The sequence below is a fragment of the Sturnira hondurensis genome, unplaced genomic scaffold, assembly GCF_014824575.4.
Source record: "Sturnira hondurensis isolate 20B ecotype Veracruz unplaced genomic scaffold, ASM1482457v3 Scaffold0022136, whole genome shotgun sequence".
Lineage (NCBI taxonomy): Eukaryota > Metazoa > Chordata > Mammalia > Chiroptera > Phyllostomidae > Sturnira > Sturnira hondurensis.
In genome coordinates this window covers 4,234,117-4,248,599 of record NW_028094767.1, presented here as the reverse complement: position 1 = coordinate 4,248,599, position 14,483 = coordinate 4,234,117, and the positions used below count along the sequence as shown (strand labels likewise).

The 14,483-nt window shown below is 42.1% G+C and overlaps 1 protein-coding gene across 2 annotated transcripts; it reads left to right on the top strand.

Annotated features, from left to right (window-relative positions):
* Nucleotides 1-490: 490 nt before the first annotated feature.
* Nucleotides 491-13,802, top strand: OGFRL1 (opioid growth factor receptor like 1). Of its 2 annotated transcripts, none has more exons than XM_037034278.1 (7): nt 491-837; nt 4,332-4,418; nt 4,576-4,654; nt 9,590-9,668; nt 9,765-9,831; nt 9,935-10,080; nt 12,377-13,802. In XM_037034278.1, exons 1-7 carry the CDS (start codon nt 589-591, stop codon nt 13,083-13,085), a joined length of 1,416 nt encoding a protein of 471 aa, XP_036890173.1. In that variant the 5' UTR covers nt 491-588; the 3' UTR covers nt 13,086-13,802. The 2 variants fall into 2 exon arrangements, with proteins under 2 accessions (XP_036890173.1, XP_036890172.1); XM_037034277.1 differs by having other exon boundaries at nt 4,573-4,654.
* Nucleotides 13,803-14,483: the final 681 nt, after the last annotated feature.

The following is a 14,483-nucleotide window of genomic DNA, read 5'->3' as shown; positions in this document are numbered from 1 at the left end:
GACAGTACTTGCCTGCGGTCTGTGACACCTCCTAGGTGTCAAAGTCCACCCACCCCGCCCTCTGGAGCTGGGCAGGATGAATCACTGCTTCCACTCCGAGGGAAAGAGCCTCAAGCCAGTATTGCCTGCCTGGGGGTGGGAGGTGGGGGGGAGCAGGAGGAAGGGGCAGGTAAGCAGCCGACCCTGATCCACCTCTGGGGATCTGAAAAGGCCGAAAGGGGGCAGACTCGGGAGCGGGGTGTAGAGTGAAGAGTGAGGCGTGTCCCCCGAGTCTCGGGCGGCGGCGGGCCCCGGGGTTGGGCAGTTCGCTCCCCCGGGCCGCGAGCTCCCGCCGGCTCCCGCCCAAGGGGAGGAGAAGGAACCAGATGGGCGGGTTCAAGCGTTGGCGGCGGCGGCGGTCCCGGGGCCGCCGGCTCCTCCCCGCGAGTGTGCCCGTCCGCCGCTCGCTGCGCTGAGGCAGTGCGGCGGCGGGCGCGCCGAGGCTGCCGCCCTGCGCCCTCGCCACGGCCATGCCCCGGCCCCAGTAACGCGCCTGCCGCAGCTCGCGCCCCGCGGCCGCGCCGCTCCGCGCCCGCCGCTGCCTCTTCAATGGGCAACCTGCTCGGCGGGGTCAGCTTCCGCGAGCCCACCACCGTGGAGGACTGCGACTCCACCTGGCAGACTGACTCGGAGCCCGAGCCCGAGCTCGAGGAGCCGGGGCCCGGCGGCGGCGGCGGCGGCGGCGAGGGCCCGGGGCAGGAGCCCGAGCTGCCCGCGCAGCCCCCGGAGCGAGCCGGCGGGCGTTCCCGCGCCTGCCCCGCGCCGGACGAGGACGCCGAGGCGGCGCGCGCCGAGCAGGTACGCGGCCCCGTCGTGGCCTCGGGCTGGGCCGGGCGGAGGACGTCGCCCGCGGGAGGAGCTCCTGCCTGCGCGCGGAGGGCAGGGGCGCGGGGCGGCCGCCCGCCCTTCGAGGCCAGACCGCTCAGCGCCACCAGCCGCTCTACCGCCCCGCAGATTCGGCGGCCTGCGGTGGCGGTTAGCGCGGCGGTCTGATCGCTGCCAACATGGGGCCTGACCGCGGGCACGACGAGGAAGTCCCTCAAGGCAGAACCCAACTTGAAAGGGTGTTTGCCTCTGCAGCGCAGCTGGATGGGGCGAAGGTGGGGTGGGAGGAACCTGTCCAAAAATAGAGGGTTGTGGAAACCGGTCTAGAAGGTGTTATTGGTAAAAATGACCCAGAGTAGGGCGGGACTGCAGTTGATCAGTAGCAAGCATTCTCCCCTACAGGGGCGTCTAAAGCCTCTAAAATATTGTAGGAGGTCCCCCATCCGAAGTTAAAACGTCACGTTTTTCCCCCCCAAGTAAGGCCTTTCAGCCGAGTTCAGGCCACTCCTGAAAATCTCATTTCATCCAGGCCACTCCTCAGAATCTTATTTCACCTAGAAAACTTGTTGATCCAACTGTGGTTAATCATTTTACCTAATACAGTTCGGAGGAGAGGTTAGTAAAGAGATAAATATCCCAAGTAACCTTTGAAGGCACTAAAAATAATTCAGAAAACTTTAAAAAGGAGGAACTGTATAACTAACTCTCTGAGGAAGTGTGTATTGTGGCAGCATTCAAGGTTTGTTGTTCTGCATTGGGTCCTTCTCTGCCAACTGTGGGAAAAACGAGAGTGAAAACAATGGCGCTCAAAGTCACAAGTGACCACAGGGTTCTTTGCTAGAGGAGAGGAATCACCCAAGTATTACAGCTAAAGCTGCCTCATACAGCTTGTTGATCATCTTATTTAGGTCAGAAGGAAACAAAGTATTAGTGCAGACTCTATGCTATAGGAGTTATTTCAATTAGCTGCAGTTTGGGGGTGGGGTGGGAGTTGCTGTTTTTAATTCTCATTTTAGAGAAAACGGGTCTAGAGAGAAGCTTGCTCAAGATCAGAGAGAGAATGATGCAAACCCAGGTATATCTATCACCAATGTTGGAATCTTTAACCTGTTGGAATTATAAATATTCTTCTGGCCTTGTGTTCTGGTTTGCTGCTGGGTCATTTTGCATTGTGAATTCAAGTCCAGTGTATTCTGTGTATTTCCCCTTCCACTTGTCTCCCAACTAATTAACCTTCTGAAGAAGTTTCAGTTATCAAAACACACCAGGTCCATTTGTGTAAACCAATTTAATAATTAATATTTTAATCAGTTCACTGCAACCCCAGTAAATGTAGACCACACCAGCCCTCTTTTTTCCTTTAATGATTAATTTTTCTTGTTGGTATCACCATCTAACTTCTACTCTTTTTATTTTGCTTTTTGACTGTCAACCCTATATGCTCCCTACTCCATACAGTCAATTCCCTTGCAAGTACTACTGGAGCTACCTTTAAAATTAATCTCAAACTGACTACTTCTCGCCACCTCCTATTTGACAAGTCATCATCATCTCAGATGGGGAAGTCTAGGGAGAAAGCAGCTTCAGAGGTTAAATAAAAAATTCTCTTGAGTTTGATACTCTATTGTATATCAAACTTGAGTAGTTAATTACATCTGAAACCCCGGTCCAAAACTGGAGTCCTCAGTGTGTAAGATTGGTGGTATTTACTGCCCTGGCTGGTGTGGCTCAGTGGAGTAAGTGCTAGCCTATGAACCAAAGGGTCACCGGTTTGATTCCCAGTCAGGGTACATGCTTGGGTTGCTGGCCAGGTCCCCAGGTGAGGGCACAGGAGAGGCAACCACACATTGATGTTTCTTTCCCACTCTTTCTCCCTCCCTTCCCCTCTCTCTAAAAATAAATAAATAAAATCTTAAAAAAAGATTGATGGTATTTAAAGGCATGGGAAGATACCAGGTCATTAAGGAGTGATGAAGAATGACGCCTAAGCCTAGGGCTCTCCTTGGTTTAGAGTTGAGACTGACCAAGACTGCTTCAGAGGCATGGGCTATTGAAATTATACCAGATTTTCTGTAGTGAATCCTTTACTTTTAGTGGAGCTGAAATTGATTTGTGCCTAATTAAAGTTGGACTGTGAGTTCAGATCATGGGATTCTAGTTCTTTTCCTGTCACTGAGCTCTGGGTCTCTTTGAACTTCTTTAAGCTTGGGTTACCTTGTTTCTAAGATGGAAACACTAATACCTGCCAGCAAGGTGTGTTAAAGAATCAAATGAAATAGTATACATGTAAGTGCTTTGTAAACGCAAAAGTGCTTTCTATACAAATGTAGGATGATGATTCATATGGTTGTAGCTCGGACTAAATAGATTCAGAAACTTGCTAGGCAGAGCTATTTTGAAATGTGTGGCAAGGAGCAGAATTTAAACTTTTCCTTGCTTATGTAACATGATAGAGTAGCGAATGTTGAACATCAGAGAATGCGGTATTAAGGTATCTCTGTACTTGTAGTCATAGTGACCATCAAACCACTTCAAAAATGCCCCCCAATTGCTTACAGGATACTGGTCTCTACAGATGGGATAGGGGGTGATGAGGAAAGGCGCATCCTGTCGTTAGTTTCATTGTCCTTCTGGGAGACACTGGGCACTTGTGCTTGCACAGCATAGTGTTCTCTAGTGTACACATGGACTGTAAATCAGTGACATTGATCTATATCTCACATTTTAAAAATTACTTCATGGTAGTGGGTATTTTCTTCAGAATATAAGTAGTATGAGTAAACTCCTACATATAAGTCGTTAACAATGTGAAGCTCATTCCATTTGAGAGCTTTCATTTCTGTGTGTGCATATATTTTAAATTTGCTAGTTTATATTACATTGTGTTATCAGTTAACAGGTTATTTGTGCCTTTGTGTAACTATTATGGTGCTATGAAGGATGGAGTTTAGAAAGCTGTTTAGTTTGTTTTAAAAGCCTCTTTTTCTTACATAAATTACTTGATTCCCACATGAATCTAATGTTGCACAATTAATAACAGTTTTCTATGTAGCATTGATTATCTTTTTTTTAGTATCATGTACAGTATCCTAAAATAAGTTTTGTCATAGAAACACTTGTGTGACCTGTCGTAAGCTATATGTGTTAGATTTATGTTGAGTTCTATTTCTGATAGATATTTATCCCTAATATTTAGCCTCTATATGCTTTTGGTAAGTAATAAAGTTTGTTATTTAGTAAAACACCTTAGGACAAAAGTTACTGGGTTTAAATCAGGAAGGTGGAATTCCAACCAATGTTGTTAGTAAACAATATTAAAAGAACATTATAATATTTTTAGTGATCTGGACAGCTTGATACTTTTTAGGCTTTCTTATGGACGTTCATTGTTTTATGTTTGTTCTGGAAATTTCTCAGTGAAATCATCTTGCTTCAACATGTGAATGGAATCTCCCCTTTTATTTCAGGCTGCCGATTCCACGGAAGCAACTGCCAAACCAAAGAGAAGTTTTTATGCTGCGAGGGATTTGTACAAGTATCGACACCAGTACCCAGTAAGATATGGAATGCTTTTTCTTCTAAAATGATTATAAAGTATTTCCGTCCTGTTTTTCTTATTTCGTGGCCAATCAACAAACATGCAAGAAGGGTCTTTGTGCTTTTTAAAATCTGTCCATATGCTGGAGATTGATTTATTGTTTCCTTTAGCAGAACTTCAAAGATATCCGATATCAAAATGACTTGAGCAATCTTCGCTTTTATAAGAATAAAATTCCATTTAAGCCAGATGGTGAGTAATCTGCTACATTGGTAAGAAGCAAAGTCTAAAGAATAAATACCCCGAGTTATTCTTTGTTTATTTCATGGTCAGTACATTCTCAATGCATTGATTTGTGGACTAGACTTACTTTGCTGTGCAATCTAATGTGTCCTCAAAGCCCCAGACCCGAGACTTGTTAGTATCCACTTGGCAAATTCTGGAGGAATAACTGCAGACTAGCTATTCCTTCCCACCACCTGGTTACAGTGGCTGTGGTCTGAGAAGTAGCGGGGGCCATTATTGGGAGTGGAAAGGAGAGGACATTTTTAAAACCATTTTTAAAATCTAAAACCATTTTTAGAAAATTAGAATAGTAAGGATTTTAGAGATCACATTGAGCTTCCTCATTTAAAATATAAGGTCACGAGGTCTTACATCTGGAATGACTGACTTGTTGTGTCACTTAATTGTGGAGTAGTGTCCAGAGTCCAGAGTTCAGTGTTCTTCCCACAGTGCCGTACCTGAAAATTATTTAGAACGTAATTGAAAAGTGATGTTTATGTTAGAACTAATGTTCCTGTGGACTTTCAGGTTCAGGAGTCAGGGAGCTGTGGCAGTCCTAGTTCAGTGTCCAGTCTGGGAAGGCAGCTACTGCACACACAGTAGGTCTCCATTTAGCTCTGCCAGATAACTTGTCCCCTTCACGACTCCACAGTTGGCCTCCTCGATCCTTTTGAAACCTACTGTGAAAGGATCCGTGTTTCAGTGAGGCACCATGCTGTGGTTCACGGTGGGCTGCTGATTTTACCCAGGTCAAACCAGCAGAGCTGGCTTCTCTGCGTAGAGCCCTTATCTCCAGGAGGGGACGAAATAGCCCTGGCTGTCAGTGGAAACTGAGCCAAAACCTCAGCAATGTGAGTCAGGAACGCGGGTCATGCATTGCAGAGCTTTCAAGTGGCAGGACCTTGCCTCTTTGGCGAACTAAGTGGAGGAGGGCTGTCTAAAGGCTGGGTGGAGTGTTTGGAGGAGGAATTCTCTGTGCTGTGAACTGAGAAGCGCGCCAGCTGGGAGGTAGGACTGACGTTGCTGAAATGGCTAGATCTACTTGTCTTTAACTGACTTTCTAGTGTCCCCAAAATCTGCTCTGATTGGGAAAGAAAACTCTGGGTTAAAATGCTCTGTTGTATTTACAAACTATAGAAACATACTTATTTTTTATTCATTGAAATAATGTTAAATAACTATTAGTATTTTTTTGTAATTTGGGGTAAGAAAACTTTTTGAAGAAATGCAATGATAGATTGTTTATTTGACTCTGATTTGAATTTACTAAAATTTACCTAAAGGGATACCTTCAAATAGTAAAAACATTACACACAGATATGATAGCATTTAACTGAATTATTTTTATATTTCTAATAGTTTATATAGGAGGTAGTAAATTAAAGAAATAATATTAAGAAATGCATTAATTTTTCTTGTAATCTTTATCACAAAATTTATTTAGAAATCTTGTAAGATAGGTGGAGGTCAGAAATTCTAGCTAAGGTCACATAAAATGTTTTTCTAGTTTATTAAATATAAATGATCTCAGCTCACACACTTTCCTCCCTATTGTGTGTGTACACACACACACACACATACACACATGACAGTAAGCATAATAAGCCTGTAATAATGTATTTCACTTATTAAATAGGACAAGGGGCAGTTGGAAGGGAAAACATAGGAAACTGTGGAGGTAAATGGTTTAAACATGCTGATAAAGCCAACAGGATGACTCAAAACCAACTTTTTACCAAACCTTTTCAGAATGACCCTCTACTACAAACAGGTAATTTCTGGAGGAGACAAAAATAAGTTACATTTAGAGAAATATTACATTATGCTTCTTTTCTATAAGATGGACTAAATGGCCAGATAGACAATTGAAAAGACCTAGACAGATTGAAGCAGGAGGATTTTGTTAGAATAAGTTCTTATAGGGCAGGGGTGTCCAACCTGTGGCCCACGGGCTGCACGCAGCCCAGGATGGCTATGAATACGGCCCAACACAAAACTGTAGATTTACTTGAAACATTATGAGATCTTTTTTTGTAATTACATGTCACAACATCTTTAATGTGAGGGCCAAGACAATTATTCTTACAGTGTGGCCTAGAGATGCCAAAAGGCTGTACACCCCTGTTAAGGGAATAATAGAATGTGGTAAAGAGGGCTCACTTTTTGAAACCAGAAAGACCTGTGTCCTAGTTCTACATTTATTCTTTTATTAGTGTGTGGCTTTGAACAAATCATACAATTTCCTCATTAGTAAAGTGGAGATAATAACACTGCTTTGGAAGAGGTCTGTGAAAATTAAGGTAGATGATATATATATATGCATGTATATATACATCATATATTGAATATAATATGGGCCCAACATATAGTAGGTACTCAACACCTTTTTTTTCATTTATTATTACTCCTTTTCTTTCTTCCTTTTCCATGGTTGTCTCCCTCTCTTTCTCTTCCTCCCGCCTTTCTTTTTTGGGAGGGATTAATTTCATTTTGACCCTATCTGGTATTTAAAGAACTCCAAGACTCTTTGGAACAGGAACTGTATTCTAAACTTTTTCTGTACGGGGCCAGATAGTAAATATTTTCAGCTTTGGGGGCCATGTGGTCTCTATTGCAGCTGCTGAACTCTGCTGTTCTAGTGTAAATACATAAGTGACTTTTAATTCATTTGTGCATGGTTGTGTTCCAATAAAACTTTACTTATAAAACGGATGTCAGACTATGTTAGAGTAACATTATTCAGTAGAACTTTCTGCAATTTGGGCTGTCACTTTAAAAATAAATTAGGCTTATTATGTAACTAAGTATATGGCATAGGGAATTCATCTTTTAAAAGCCTTATTCTTGACTTCTGGTCAAGATATAGGTATAGGTAGATACACTTTACCTCCTCACACAACCAAAAGAAGGACAACAACAAATATAAAAGTAAAAAACAATCATAACTGCCAGAAAATTGAACTGTGTAGAAGTCTGACAACCAAAGAGTTAAAGAAGAAACATTCATCCAGACTGGTAGGAGGGGCAGAGATAGGCAGAAACCTGGCAGCCAGGCAGAGAGAACTTGTGGCCAGGTGGTGGCTGGAGGACCTGGTTGGGCGAGGTGGCAGCTGGAGGTCTGGAACCGGCAAGGTGGTGGCTGGGAGACCAGGTGGTCCCACATTTGCATGTGGGTTACTGGGAAGAACAACTGGGGAATGGCACAGACCATACAACCCAGGATTCCAGTGCAGGGAAATAAAGCCTCAAAATCTCTGGTGGTAAAAACCTATGGGGGTTGCTGTGGTGAGAGAAACTCCCAGCCTCACAGAAGAGTTTGTTGGAGAGGCCCATACTGTCCTAGAATGTACACAAACCTACCCACCCAGGAGTCAGCACCAGAAGGATCCAGTTTGCTTGTGGGAAGTGGGGGAAGTGACTGAAAGCCAGCTGAGAGCCAAGCAAGTGTCATTGATCCCTTTTAGACCCCTCCGCCACATAAAGTGTCACAGCACAGCAACCTGGGTTGCCCTGCCCTGGTGAATACCTAAGGATCTGCCCCTTACAATGTAACAGCTGCTCCAAGATTAAAAAAAAAAATGTGGCCCTAATGAAAGAACAGACCAAAGCTTCAAAAAGAGAACTAAACTATGAAGAGACAGCCAGCCTATCAGATGCAGAGTTGAAAACACTGGTAATCAGGATGCTTTCAGAAATGGTTGAGTATGGTTGCAGAGTATAGGAAAAAGTGAAGGTTATGCCAAGTGAGATAAAGAAAAATAGGGAAGCAACAGTGAAGGGAAGGAAACCTGGACTTAACACTTCGGAGCAGAAGGATGAAAGAAACATCCAACCAGAACAGAATGAAGAAACAAGAATTCAAAAAATGAGGAGAGGCTTAGGAACCTCTGAGTCATAGGGGTGCCAGAAGGAGAAGAGGAAGAGCAAGAAATTGAAAACTTCTTTGAAAAAATAATAAAAGGAAACTTCCTTAATCTGGCAAAGGAAATAGACATACAAGTCCAGGAAGCTCAGAGAGTCCCCAAGAAGTTGGATCCACAGAGGGCAATGCCAAAACACATCACAATTACAGTCCCAAGACTAAAGATAAAGAGGGAATCTTAAAAGCAGCAAGAGAAAAGGAGACAGTTACCTACAAATGAGTTCCCATAAGACTATCAGCTGATAGTCTGTCTTTCTCAAAGGCAACATTCCAAGCAAGAAGGGACTGGAAAAAAGTATTTGAAGTCATGAAAGGCAAGGATCTACATCCAAGATTACTCTATCTACCAAAGCTATCATTTACAATGAAAGGGCAGATAAAGTGCTTTCCAGATAAGGTCAAGTTAAAGGAGTTCATCATCACCAAGCCCTTATTATGTGAAATGTTAATGGGACTTACCTAAGAAAAAGAAGAAGATAAAAAATATGAACAGTAAAATGACAGCAAACTCACACTGTCAACAACTGAACAAAAAAACCACCCCCAAACAAAAACAAACTAAGCAAACAACTAGAACAGGAACAGAATCACAGAAAGGAAGATCACATGGAGGGTTATCAGTGTGAAGGGGGCAGAGAATGGGGGTAAATGTACAGGAAATAAGAAGCCTAACTGGTAGGTACAAAGCAGATGGGGAGGTTAAGACTAGTATGGGAAATGGAGACGCCGGAGAACTTATATGTATGAGCCATGGACATGAACTAAAGGGGGAGAATGCTTGTGGGAGGGGGGTATAGGGCCGAGGGGAAAAATGAGACTACTAGAATAGCATAATCAATAAAGTACATTTAAAAAATAAAAGCCTTGTTCTTGAGTGGTGTTACTAATATTTTTAAAGTTTTAATATAAAGCTTAAGTGATCAAATGCCTTCAACAATGTTTTAAATGTCTCGTTCACTTTCCGAATATTTACTCTGTAGGTGTTTACATTGAAGAAGTTCTAAATAAATGGAAAGGAGATTATGAAAAGCTGGAGCACAACCACACTTACATTCAATGGTCAGTACGTATTACCCGTCTTGAACCATGTCCTGTTTAATAATGTATGCTTGCCAGACCACATTAATATAGAAGTATTATTTTTCTAAAAAATAGGCTTTTTCCCCTGCGAGAACAAGGCTTGAACTTTTATGCTAAAGAACTAACTACATACGAAATTGAGGTAATGCAAACTCATTTTATTTTATCTGAGATGGCCAAATATTGCTATTTTATTGGCCTGGTAAGTACTGAATCATTTCACCTCACTTTTTTCTTTTCATTAGGAATTCAAAAAGACAAAAGAAGCAATTAGAAGATTTCTCCTGGCTTATAAAATGATGTTAGAATTTTTTGGAATAAAACTGATTGATAAAACTGGAAATGTTGCTCGGGCTGTTAACTGGCAGGAAAGGTTTCAGCATCTGAATGAGTGAGTAAAGCCCTTGCGGTCCCATCAGGCCAGCCCGTTCCTTTCCCAGGGTTGGGACTCACTGCGGAGCACAGGCACAACTAGCAGGTGGAGCCAGGGATTTGAATTCAGAAGCTAGCATCTTATCCTCTGCTCTATACTCTAAAACAAAACATAACAACAAAAAAAAATGAAATTCTAAGTAGGAATCTGGTTGCTCAGCTTCAAGCTGTTTCTTCCTGTAACCTTTCCGCTGCCCACAGCCAGCGTGGCCTCTTTCCCTGTGTGCACTGTGCGTCTTGGCATTTATCGTTACTGTCTGGGTATGGTTTGCTGAATCCTGTCTACTGGGTTGTAAGTTTCTTGTGGCGCAGTCTGCTCCTCAAGCACGGTGCCTTAGATTACATCCATGAACTAAGCCTGTGACATCATTAATATTTAAAAAAACATTCTTTCACTTTTCCTTGTTCCTCTTTATTGTGATTTATGAGGCTGATGATGCCCAAGACTTTTATCACTAACTTCTTAGAGTACACAGAATCTAACATCCAAGCCTAACAACTAAGTTAATTCTGCCATTAATTGCGCATTATCTTAACTTCAACAAAATTTGTATTGTCTCAAAATACCCTTACTTCCTAAGTATAATAAAGTACAGATTCATAAGCCTGAAATATAATCTGTGCTATGTTTCATCCTTTGCCTTCAAAGAGTTGAATATTAAGATAATAATACTTTTTGATAAATATCCTGACAGGTGGTGATGATAAAAACTGTTGGACTTCTCTGTTCTAGTGTTTGGTTAGCCCAAATCCTTAAGGTGTTTGTTTTTTCCAGACTCTTTTATTAAAATGTGAGATCCCAGAACCACTTCCTTGTTCCCTTCAACTAATTCGTTAACACCCTTCTCCATTCTTCCCAAATAATTTGCTACTTAGTTCTAAATGAAATAAATACTCAAAGCACTTTTGGAAGCCAGTACAGGTATATGCAATGCTTGTATAAAGTGTAGTGTCTAAGGTATAAAACAGGTGTTAGGAAGATAGAAGTAACCAGTGGTTATGGTTGTGTTGCAATATTGGCGAAACAAATAACCTGGGCTGTTACTGACAACACATGGTTGCCATACAGACCTGAAGGTTCCTTTAGGATGCAGCCAGGCATGTGTAACAAGGCAGCTAACTATTGGGCTGGGTGAAGTGGGGGAAGGAGATTGTGCCTTGTGACAGAATGGGATTGGGAAGCATTCATCTCAATGGCCTTGGTATTGGGACAGAGGAGAAAGATGATAGTGCTATCTGGGGGAAAAGGCGTCTTTGGAATCAGAATCATTGGAAGGGAAATTTAAAATTCTCCGATAGAGAGAATTAAAATTTATTCCCATTTTCCAAGAGGAAAGGAGACGTCAGGGATGGAAAAGGATTAAGTTATTAAGTTGGAATAGGTACAAATATAGTGGCGGTTAATACCACATTCGAAAATAATAACATTAATGTTAAATACTATCTGTTATTTATTGAGGTCTGCGCGACCTGCATATTTATCAATGCATTTGATTCTTACGGCAGTCCATTGTAAGTTCAGCAAATGAGGATACGAGCCTTAGCGGGCCGTCGGAATATAGACTGTGTCACATGTCATGTGACATGTCAGCCGTCATGTCACATAGCTGAGCGTGGCAGAGCCAGAGTGTAAACACAAGTCTGAACGCAGGTCTGACTCCAAAGCCCGTGCCCTCACTACTAAACTACACTCTGCCAAGTTAGTGTTGCATCTTTTGTCAGAATTGTAGTAAGGTAGAGTGGTTTTTTCTGCTTTCCTTAGGAGTTGACTAATATGGTAGACTTTGCTGACCAGCTGATAGTACAGATCATACCATTCAGTTAATAGCTAACATTGTGTTTGGGTTTTATATTGGTTATCTGTGCAAGGTACAGTACATTGCTGTTGGTGCAAATAAATACTCTAGTAGATCACTCATCCTCAGTGTATTTGAGAAACACACAGTAATTCAACAGCAATGGGAATAAATTTTAATCTAAATATTTTTCAAATATGAAGAACTTAAGAAACAAGGAAATGTATATTATATGTTTGAGTTGCATATGAACTAATATTACATTGAGGTATGAGGGTTTAATACCTTCTAATTTATTTTTCTTAATGGTGTTTCCAATATGTCTTTCAGTAAAGTCATTACAAGGTTTATTTCCATGGCTTAAAGTTCCACAACAAATATTTTCCAAGTAGTTTTTATTCCCCTGCTTTCCTGCACCTGGTTCCCTGCCCCCTCATTTTATTCAATCCTCTCTTCTAGGTCCCAGCACAACTACTTAAGAATCACCCGTATTCTTAAAAGCCTTGGTGAGCTTGGATATGAAAGTTTTAAATCTCCTCTTGTAAAATTTATTCTTCATGAAGCTCTCGTGGAAAATACTATTCCCAATATCAAACAGAGCGCTCTGGAGTATTTTGTTTATACAATTAGAGACAGAAGAGAAAGGAGGAAGCTCCTGCGGTTTGCCCAGAAACATTATACGCCTTCAGAGAACTTTATCTGGGGGCCACCTAGGAAAGAGGAGTCAGAAGGAAGCAAAGCCCAGAAAATGCCCTCCCCTCCCACCTCCAGTCGTAACAGTCAGACTTCTATGCACAAAAAACCTAAGGACTCCAAAAATTCCTCCTCAGCTGCTCATGTAAATAGCAAAGCAGCTGAAGAAAAGAAAGTGGCACCTAGAGAGCCCGAAGAGGAGACAGACGGGCCCAGCGCCGAGCCCAGCGCCCAGCCCAGCAGTGAGGCTGCCAGGCCGAGGAGCGCGGAGGACAGCAATGACGAACAATCAAATTCTCAACCAGAAAAAACAACGAGTGATCCCACCGAGGAAAAGCAAAGTGCACCGCCTCCTGAAGAAGGTGAAGAAGGTGAAAATCTTAACAAAGACTGCGAAAACCCTGGAAGTACGGGCTCTCAGGACGATGTGCTGCCACAGGGAATTATGGGAACCCCACCAAGCAGGGTAGGTTAGGCGGGAGAAAGTTGCGGGGCAGCCTTTCCTGGAGAACAGAGGTCACGCACGTTTCACATTGTAGCCGTCTGCTTGTGATTTATGTTGTGAGCATTTCGTTGTGGTTTTCGTTAAATTTTGGATGGCAATAAGTTTAATAAGATGTTTTAAGATAAAATCCAACAAATGTGATCTGTAACACTTTTAGGTTGTGAGTTTACAAATTCTATACACAATAATTATTTTATAATTATTTTTATGTATCTGGAAATAGTCATGGAGTATTGGTAATATCAAATAAATTCTGTTGAGAGATTACAGTCTACCTGACGAAAACCAACAGGATAATTTCATTATGTTGCCACACCTTTGACCGATTTATGGGTTAATTATTTTTAAGCTGGAAGAATCTGGTCTTCTCAGATGTAATCAGAAAGTAATTTGGATTTTTTTATTATTACAACAGCTCGACATGTTTATTTTGACATTCTGATAGATGGAATGGGTACCTTGGGGAAGCTGTGATCGCTCCAGCCCATTTGTCAGTCTTGCTGCCTTTCCCTGCCCTCTCTCTGCACTCACCCTCCTCCGCCGTCCTGGTCAGCCAGCACGTGCGTTCCTCCTGTGCATTCGGGTGAACTCCTGTATGGCAATGGAAGTGGAACAGAGGGGAACTTTCCACTGTATGATTTTAAGAATTTGCTTTGCTTGAAACAATAAAGTTGTTTTCTGTATTAAGTGCTTAAATTTTTTTTTTTGATGCAAAAGTCCAAGAAAAGAATTTTGCCTTCCGTGGCTGTTCCATATAAATTTGGTATGTGTTTCTGAATGCAAATGACTAAAGAATTAAAAAATAAGAAAGGAGATTATTTATTTTATTTTTTAAAATATTTTATTTATTTACTTTTAGAGAGAGGGGAAGGAAAGGAGAAAGTGGGACAGAAACATCAATGTGTGTTTGCCTCTCATGTGTCCCCTACTGGGGACCTGGCCTGCAACCCAGGCATGTGCCATGACTGGGAATTGAATCGGTGACCCTTTGCTTCATAGGCCCGTGCTCAATCCACTGAGCTACACCAGCCAGGGCAGGAAATTATTTATTTTTAAAAGGCATACTTGCACTGGCAACAAGGTAGTGGTCCCTAAAACCCGGAATAGCTCAGTGTTACGTGGATCTTTTTTAAAGGGATTACAATTTGTTGCATCTCTAAGCTGGCAAACCTTGAAATGGAGAACAGGTTTGAAATTCCATGTACTCGGTTTTAATAAGCACTTAATGTGCTAATATTGGTCAAGAGCAAATAATTTTATTCTTGTACTGTGTTAACTAATTATTATTATACATCAGGAAAAATCAGAAACACTGGTGAGAACTTCAAAGCATGCATACAAATATACTTAAAGCAATGAGTAGGAAAG